The sequence below is a fragment of the Paramormyrops kingsleyae genome, chromosome 15 (assembly GCF_048594095.1).
Source record: "Paramormyrops kingsleyae isolate MSU_618 chromosome 15, PKINGS_0.4, whole genome shotgun sequence".
Lineage (NCBI taxonomy): Eukaryota > Metazoa > Chordata > Actinopteri > Osteoglossiformes > Mormyridae > Paramormyrops > Paramormyrops kingsleyae.
This window is the reverse complement of record NC_132811.1, coordinates 5,851,982-5,861,255: the sequence shown is the minus strand read 5'-3', so window position 1 is coordinate 5,861,255 and position 9,274 is coordinate 5,851,982. Positions and strand designations below refer to the sequence as shown.

Sequence of the window (9,274 nt, the reverse complement as noted above, 5' to 3'; positions counted from 1 at the left end):
AGCAGTTGAGCTGAATCATTTGTGGTGGAACAGGGAAAGAACTAAGCTACACAGGGCTCTGGCCCCCCAGGACTGCAGTTTGACACCCCTGGTCTAAAGAAATATGTCTATGGAGAGCTGTGGGTGCAAAGAGCTTTATTAGTACTATGGCCATTGACCTGCATCATAGATGAATATTTAGTAAATCAGTGTTGTGTGAAGTCAGACCCATATGATTAACTGAAATGCATGTTTGGACCTTGGGGCATTTTGGGGAAGAACGACCCTATTATGAGGCTACATATGCGAGGGAGAAGGGGCTCTGATGATGGCAGTGGAGAATTCTCCGGAAACCATGTCTTTGTTTATTTTAGGGCCACATTTAATGTCCTGCTGGGTCTTACACAAAACAGCTGTAGCTGAACGATATTAGAAAATATTCTGTGCAGACCAGTAGCACTGAGCCTTCAGGATATCTTGTTAGAACTCAATTTGACTTCAGTAAGATGTGAACATTCTTGACAAAACTTGGTGATTAGATGACCCATGTACCTTGTCGGATTTAAGGTGGTCCGGGCAAAATGTAAGTGAACGAATATGAAGTGCAATTAAACTGCGGTACCTTAAATCCGACAAGTTACCCCGATAAGCCAGTAACCCTGCTTCGTAGTACAGGCCACTGGAGTCCCAGGGCTCAAGGCTGGGGTACACAGGGCACAGGACTGCCAGCCTATCACACGGCACAGGACTGCCAGCCTATCACAGGCTACAGCAGTGCTAGCATCTGAACCAATCTCCTGTCTTGCCGATCATATGTGAATTAAACTATCCAAATAATTTTGCAGATGTGTGGTACAGTAACATCCTTATTTCGTTCAGCCGTATGCAAAGACTCCCTTATTATGAACGCAGAGATGGTCCTGCTGTACTGTGTGTCACAAGCCAGACATCACTAACTTCCGCAGCTGTGAATCATACTGAGATAGCAGTTAGCTAAAACGGCATGGATGCTGCCCCCCCCCACCCCCGCCAAACTGGCTGCTTGAAGTAATGCACAATGACACAAGATACCATTTACAGTAAAAAAACAGAAACAAAAAACATTTATTAAAGAACCATAAAAAATAAAACTCTTGATACAATCTCTCATAACCATTAAGTCAGTTCAGATATATATGTACTATATAGAAGTACTTCCCTTTAAGGTTAAAAGGTCCATAAACTTTAAAATAAAATATATATCAATGTAAAACTCTACTCAATAAAATTGCCATCTGTCATAAATTGCCTACAATTAAAGAAAAAAAGTTTTTTTTTCTCAAAAAAAAAAAAGGTCACATGATCAGGGACATTTAGGTCATAAGCAAATACGAAAAAAAAAAAAGACAATCGTATTGGCTATCGGCCAATTAATTCAAGGCATGCAGATTGTGAACAAATAAAGAGTCCACATTGGTTCTTGAATAATGCAACACTGCTAAAGAAGTGACCAAAATACAGAATGGAAGAGACAAGTGGGCAGTTCGAGAGGGAGGTGGGCAGTGAAGATGGCCGTCCTCCCCGTGTAACAGTTCACTGTTCCCACAATGCACCTAGGAACAAATTTCTGATTGGATCGTACCTTTCACATAGCCGATGTACATTTTGCAGGCTGCCGCCTGGGGATCCCCGTTTACGTACCCATCGTTTGCACCATAGTGCGCTTTGTACAGCTCCTGTTGACCTTAAACGAGGTAATCCAGAGGTAATCTTAGGCATCACCTACCATCCACGACCAAAAAAAAACAAAACAAAAACATTCACCAGCAGCATCCCAGACTGGAAAGAAAACAGAAATGCTTTAAAGAAACACTTATGTGTCACCACAGGCAGTCATAAGATCATGTCTCTCTGCGCCTTAATACATTTTATTAAAGGAAAGATCCAAGAAAAATATTAAAAAAAAAAAATAAAAAATCTGGTTCATGACATTAATGCCACTTAAACACGTGCATTCAGCTCAAACGATCACACACCAACACCGAACCCTAACGTTGATACTCCCAACACTTTGGGAGTGAGCTGATCTTTGTTATGGTCAATGGAACAAACTAACAATTAACAAAAGCCGCAGCAGTACGTCAAGCACCTGGAAGCTCTGCATCTTGAGTAGCTGCCGCTGATGCGGTTTATTCCTACAAGACGACGCTGCTGACAGTGTGCTGAAAAGACGGTAAACAGTGAAATATATCAGTCAGTGTTTGTAGACCCTTCTTACATGAGTGATTTATGGCTTCTCGCATCTCCTGGGTGTCTATGCTATTTGCATTTAGGGGCTAATCCCAGCAATTCATTTTTTATACACTGAGAATTAAACAAATACCTAGTTTGGGAAGAGAGGGACTTTATAAAAATGGAAGACCGCCATTTGGGGCATAAGGAGGGGAAATAAAATTAAAATCCACACATACGGAGAGGATGCCAAACACCTGCCACTGTATATTGCTATTAAAAATGCCAACAAAATGACATATTTACTTGAACTCAGTGGCAGAAAGTGTAGTGGCTTTGAATAAAAGGAAAACTACGACACAGTCCATTGAAAAGGACACTGGTGTGTTTACCGATCACCAAACCGTCTTCCACAGTCATGTGATAAAGTGCCACGACTCTTCAGATGCTCTCCAAACATTAGTGTGAGACCAGACCCCGCAGCCACAAAGCACAGCCATCATACAGATAAAAACAACCATATATCTTACAGGCTCCTTAACAGATATTTACATGCTGGCAGGTCTGGCTTTGGAAAACCATTTAAACCAGACACAACAGTTAGCAACCAGTTTTGACTGGAGACCGGAAAGTGTCACAGTCAACCTGCAGCGGGATCCGGGTGGTCGCATGGATTTTGGTTTCATTATTATAAAACAAAACCCACAAGAAAGTAGGAGAATCACAAAATTGTCTGAAATTCTTTCTATAAGCTTCTATAAAAATTGGAAAAATAATAGCGGAGAAAAGGGTTTAAAAAAACACAATCAGCCATTGAAAAGATATCTTAGGTCTCTCAGTCTTAGTTTTCAAGTAAAATCTCCCGATTAAAAGAATATGAGTTCGCAGTAATTATGCATAAATATATTGTCGTTAAAGTATTCTCTTATCAACACCTACACACAAAGAAAAAATATGATTATCCATCTGTATTTCCGATCAGTCACTTCGCTATCCTATAAATTTAAGCATTATCGCGACACACGCACACAGAAATATCAAAGCCTAAAACTACACCAGAGCACGAAACTTCACAGATAACTGGCAATGAAAAACTGCAACGCGAGGACACTGAACTCCCACAACCGCAGTGACCTCGCAACAATTGTCATCATTCAAGGAAAAAAAGTTTAAATGCAGGATAAAAATCGTTTAAAAATATCTAGCCCCTTATATGAATTATATTCTCTTTAAAAATACATTTAAAAAGTGCACCAGGTCCTTGCAGCTAAATAACTTAAGTAGCAAAACAACGGAATCCTTACATTTACGCAGTAATTGCTTTTAACAATTAAAAAGTATACAAAGTTAAAACAAACTGCATTAATAAGCTTAACTCCTGAAGATAGATAAGACACTGTATTTTTTTCCCCTAACTCCAGAACGGAACCTGCAGTGATGGACAGTAGTCATGTGATCCAGTAAGCAATGTCTCCCTTTCCAAACGACACATATGCTGAACGTATACTGCCTCGTCCACTGAAATCACTCTGAGTGTTGTGACTAATGCATCTGCTGTCTGTTTCTGAGCATACATTGTCATCGGGATTCAACGAAACGACTGGATCTCCGCCTCCGGTGACACACCGTCCACTCCCGATTTCTGGCTGCGATATACGGGACATCAGGAGAAGATTCGGATGCACTGCGTGGCGGGCGTGTGGCACACAGGGCACCTGGGCTCGCCCGATTGGCAGATCTGGCCAGCGCAGTCCATGCAGAAGAGTTTATGGCCGCAGGGCACTAGGGCAGCAGTCACCTCGCTCTCGTAGCACACCAAGCAGTCCTTGGACGCCTCTGCAGGACCCACGGCAAGGGCGCCGGCCTTAAAGTGACCCAGCATCCCCGAGGTGCCGACCCCCCCCTCTAGCTCAGTGGGAGAACCCCCAGGCAGAGAGGAGGCGGAGCAGGATGACGAGTAGCCGGTGCTGCTGCCCCCACTGCTGCTGCTGCTGCTTGCAGAGAAGGATGCGTTACCGGCCTGCAACCAGGAGAGGGTGCTGAGGGGGTCACTCTGGGCCCGTCGGGCTAGGGGGTGATCCAGGCCGGCCTGGTCCGCAGACAGGGTGGGTGACAGGCGCGGGGTGACGGTGCCACCACTCAGGCCGCTGCTGTTGCGCCGCTGCGACCCATTCAGTAAGGGTCTCCAGATGTGGGCAGCGCCAAACTCGAATGCCAGCTCCTCTGCCGGTGCGGTGGGGAGGCCGGGCGCCGACTCCCCGCCGAAGGTGAAACCACCGCCGCCGCCGCCGCCGACGGCACTGAAGGGACTCCCAGGGCCGCTGGCGCTCTCAGGTGCCCGGCGTGTTCCGGAATACGACTCGGAGCCCAGGCTGCCGCCGCCGGAGAAGGACGCGGGTGTCACCTTCCTGGTGGGGTGGTGTAGCGAGAGGGGGGCGGACGGCGAGGCGGGGTGGCTGGCCCTGGACCACAGAGCGCCACCCAGGCCCATGGCACCCAGCCCTTCCAGGCTGACGTCTGTGCCATTGCTGTGGAAGTCGTTGTCCCCCTGCAGGTCCACGAAAGCCCCAGTGCGCAGCGTGATGTGGGTCTCGATCTCCTCCCGCGCCCGGTCCACGTTCTCGGGCATGCCCGTCACCTCAAACACGGGATCTTTGTCACGGCTCGGGGTCACGATGTAGGTATGAGTCTGCTGCTGGATGCGCTTGATGGTAGCCCCCTTGGGCCCGACGACTAGACCCACCACACGGTATGGCACCCGCACTTGGATGGTGGTCTGTCCCGGCAGATGGGGGGGTCCCGGTACGGCTCCGGCAGAAGAGCCGGCCCCGGCCTTACAGCGCGAAGCTCGGATCATGGAGAAGTGTTCGGCGGCAGACAGGATTTCCCGTTTGGCCATCTCTACGTCTTCACGCCGCCCAGTCACAATAAACACTGGCTGCTCTCCTCGCACTGGGGTCTTGATGTAGGTGTTGGTCTTTGTACGCAGAGCTTTAATCTTACAACCTGGTTTAAAAAAAAAGGAAAGACAGACAGAGGACTCATGTATAATTCCAGTTAATAACAGGTGAATCTATACACAAACATGGGACATTATTAAGCTCAATGGATCTGCATTAAAAAGGTGCAATTAAGTATGCTGAGAATTACGCATTAGACCGGTGTAGTTAATCTACCCGAGAATCGTCTGGAAGGAAGTAAATAAAAGGCTATCAGGCTTTCCGTTTTAATAATAACATTGTCAACACATCTTAACTATGCAGACCCGCATAAAGTAACAATACTGCAGCCAATACACACTCGCAGAATACACTGTCGTACGCCTTTAAAAAGGGGTGGGGCTTAAGATACAACCAATGGCGTGCAGAGTGTGTGATGTCATTCCAGGAGCCAGAAAGCATGGCATCTTCAAACAAAGGGAACAATGAATTCCCTCTCTTACAGAGAACCGTTTATCTCAAAATCTAGTCAGCGTAAGGTTTACCTTCTCCGACTGACTGAAAATGCATTTTCCTACACGCACTTTAGACAGTAAAGGGACAGATCCGCGTCCGCAGTCTCAGCCCGTTGAGCGCGCATTGATCGTCCCAGGCTGCTGTTCAGCTGCTGCATACAATCAATTATTAATAAACGAATAAGTGTTTACCAATAACTTGTTTTCGAATAGATCTGCAATGCCTCCTTTAAATAGGTGATACGGACAGCCACGCCTGCTCGGGCAAACACCGAGGCTCCACAACAGCCTATATCCTTTGTTTACGAGGGCTGGAGTTCCGCAGACATGCCCAGACTCCGACAAGCTGTCGCTTTGTCTGACTGTCTGCGCCCCTCCCCCTCTCCCCACTACCGCGGCAGCCAACCGCTCCTAAACGGGCACTTTTTAAGCCACTCGCCCGAAGAATAATGCACCCCTGCATTAATAAACTCGGCCGATCGCGCTGTCGATCTGGTACAAGACGCAGGACAAGTTCCCCCATCGCCGGACCCAGATGCTGTCAGGCCGCGGTGAATAAGCAGCCAAACTTTTGACCGCCGCAAGACAGTCGCACCCAACTGCAATAGTCCTGAAAACAAAGGCTTCCAAACTACTGCTTTTTTTTTACCGGCATTAACCCAAATGACAGAAACTACTTAACTGACAACTGGGCTATACTACAGCCGTAGTTTTTAAAGTTTTAACCTGAAGTTACTACTTCCCCTAATGCTTATTTAGCTTAAGGACATGACCGACATGCAGCCACGATACACAGCCGTAACTAATAAACAGCAGACGTGATAATATTGTGGTTATTTAACGTTGTTGTAGTGGCTTTGCAGAAGCGCTTCCCCAGACACAGGGAACATCTGCAGAGCATTAACGGCATGCGTCTAAATAGCACAAATGATTTTCACAATACAAAATACTATATTTCGTGACTACAGAGCCACTGTGCGCGTAGAGTCTATCCCCAATTACAAAAGAACGGCGGACATTAAACTGTTCCTACCTTGTCTTCCCACGATTTCTGCAACGTGCTCCGAACTAGGGACTGGCACACATTCCGTCATATTGACGCTCCTCTTTCGGCTGCAGAGTGCGGAGCTCGTCTCCCCCAGCATGGAGTGAGTAAGCGGGCCGTTCATATGAAAACCACCGGTGCCGTAGTACTCCTCGGGAGGAGAACATGATACCGAAGATCTGGGCGATCCACCGGAGTGATCGAGGATTTGCAAGCTGCCAAACCCTCCTCCTACGCCATTGCAAGTCTCAGGGTTAGAGTCTGTAGCATCAAGGGAGTCGACCATTCCTCCCCCGTCGCTGCAGTCCGTCTCCACGGCCATGAGAGACAACTGATCGAGGGCGAAGCGGAGCGCGTCCTGATGCTCTTCGTCCCGGGACTCTGGCTCAGAGTCATCGGGCAAGACAACCCCGGAGTGCTGACTGCTTATCACTCTCTCACTATCCATTATTTCGGAGTGAAAAAGCGGGCTAGGCATAGTTCCTGAGTTTCTGCATTAGTGTCGGTGCGATGCAGTTTTCTAATCCTTCTCCATGCACCGAAAATGCCAATTTTACAAAAATGTTCAATCAAAGCACACCTTTAACGTAAACATCTAAATCAGCGCATAATTCTCAGATGATCCTCTTTTTGTTTCCCCCTTTCCCTTCTTCCCAGTTCCACTCCCAAGCCCAATCACTTTTTTCTTTCACCCTTCTTTTTGTTATTCCTGTTTTTTTTGTTGTTCAGAAGATAATTTCTCCCTATGTTTGCATCACAGGTTTCGCACTGCTTAGTTGTAAGCAGTGCTGTTTTTTCCTGCCGTGACTTTATTGCTGACTGTTTTCAAACTGCAGTCTTCCCCTACACCTTACTGAAAGAGATCATGAAAAGCTTATAAATTTGAAATAAGAACTTTTTCGTAGGCAGCAACCTTAAGTCCCTGCTCACGTTGTCTTGGCCTTTGTCTAAAAAAGCACAATAACTTGGCTAGATCGCGCACTGACGGAGTTGAGCATGCCTACGAGATATTAGCTGCAAGTTCTTTGTTTTCTGGTTTGCCGTGAACTAGCTTGCTAAACATGCTTTCAACGATGTGGCCCTAGACATGTCATTTCTCATATTTCTCCCGAGTCCTAAATGAAGTCTGCCTCGTTAGTTGATCACCCGCGATCAATTTAACAGTGCAATAAAGATGCAACTCAGATCAAAACAGAAAAGAATCCGTATCAATGGAATAAGAAAGCAGGTCTCGCGTTTACCCCCCTTTCAAGTTTCTACTTTCTTCGTTCCGCTAGCTATCGAAGAAAAAGCATTTCTTTAAAGTGAAGCGCGTCTACCTTGCGGTGTTTGTTGCCACACACCTTTATTCGTGCCGTGCTCACATCCGCCGCCTTTGTCTCGCCAGGCGCACGCCGCTCTGCCTGCCCGTGCACACCGCGCCGACGTCACCCGCGACACAACAATGGGTTCAAAGGCCACGCGGCAGAGGCGCGCGCGGCCGCGGCCACGCTCCGCGTGCTTCCACTCACCCCGAATAACTCCGCGCTAAGCGGCGGTGCGCATCGCGCAGTTCTGTTGTTAATGCGTCTCCGTCGAAATCATTGCTGTTTTGCAGCCCCCTCCCTTATGTACGTGAAACGTCCAGTGTGATCGACACAAGCACATTGAGACAATTGTAGGATATGGGTAATCGACAACAGTTATATGACGCGTGCGATCGCATTTGATTTATTGCAAATATAATCAAAATATATGTCCAAATCTGTTTTAAAAAAAAAAGATAAACCAAAATGTAGCATGATGACAGTCATACTCAGACATCCAATAGTATTCGCACTCATTGTCACGCCTTGGGAGTCTGTAGTTCTTATACATTGCGGTGACCTGAATAAGAGGGTTTTCAGTTATGTTAGTGATACTTACGTTCGGGAGAGATGGCCGTGAATATTTACTTCAAATGGGTATTCAGGGCACTGGAAAGACTTCCTTAACTTTGAATATGTCGGGAGGCGATCAATTTTATATGACAACAATGAACATGAAAATTCCAGATGGCCATACCGGAACCGATGACAGCACGTTCTGCAGAAATAAAATAAATACATAAATATTGTAACAGATTTCACAACCGGTGGTATTCTTCTTATTACAAATCTATCGGATCTATCTATTTTCCTTATGATAAAATAAGGAAGTTGGCTAAGCTGATAATGCAACTCGAAAACTATTCTTTCAGCTTAGTGTATGAATACCGGTATACTTTCAATTTCTGTATCTAACCGCATTACACGCAAGTATTACATTTCGGGTTAATTTGAAAAGTTCATGTGCGATTTCAGTGTTTCTTCTAAACAGCAGCGTAACCGCACTAGATTGGGAATTTTCCTTTCTTACAGCCCTGACATGACGATCATGATAGTCCATCAGTCCACAACCACATATCCTGGGTGGGGGCGTTAGGGTGGCCACAATCTGGCCAAAGATCCCAGTCTCGTGCACGGAAAAAAATACATACACAGTCCCACTATAAATTCGCATGTCTTTGGACAGCAGAAAGGAACGGAGTATCCAGAGGACGGAGGGAGCGCATTTAAACTTCACAT

At 46.4% G+C, this 9,274-nt stretch overlaps 1 protein-coding gene and 1 long non-coding RNA gene across 3 annotated transcripts; both read right to left on the bottom strand.

The window, feature by feature from the left end:
* Positions 1–1,049: 1,049 nt before the first annotated feature.
* On the bottom strand, positions 1,050–8,115 carry LOC140578527 (uncharacterized). The gene is made up of 2 exons (XR_011982773.1): positions 8,033–8,115; positions 1,050–2,180 (listed from the first exon to the last, which is right to left on the bottom strand). It is a non-coding gene; the product is annotated as an uncharacterized lncRNA (long non-coding RNA).
* On the bottom strand, positions 1,050–8,131 carry LOC111860161 (RNA-binding protein MEX3B-like). Of its 2 annotated transcripts, XR_011982772.1 has the most exons (3): positions 6,678–8,131; positions 2,108–5,196; positions 1,050–1,740 (listed from the first exon to the last, which is right to left on the bottom strand). XR_011982772.1 is itself a non-coding variant. In XM_023843578.2 (2 exons), exons 1-2 carry the CDS (start codon positions 7,165–7,167, stop codon positions 3,854–3,856), a joined length of 1,833 nt encoding a protein of 610 aa, XP_023699346.1. In that variant the 5' UTR covers positions 7,168–8,131; the 3' UTR covers positions 1,050–3,853. The 2 variants fall into 2 exon arrangements, 1 of the variants encoding a protein (XP_023699346.1); XM_023843578.2 differs by having other exon boundaries at positions 1,050–5,196.
* Between the last annotated feature and the right edge of the window lie 1,143 nt (positions 8,132–9,274).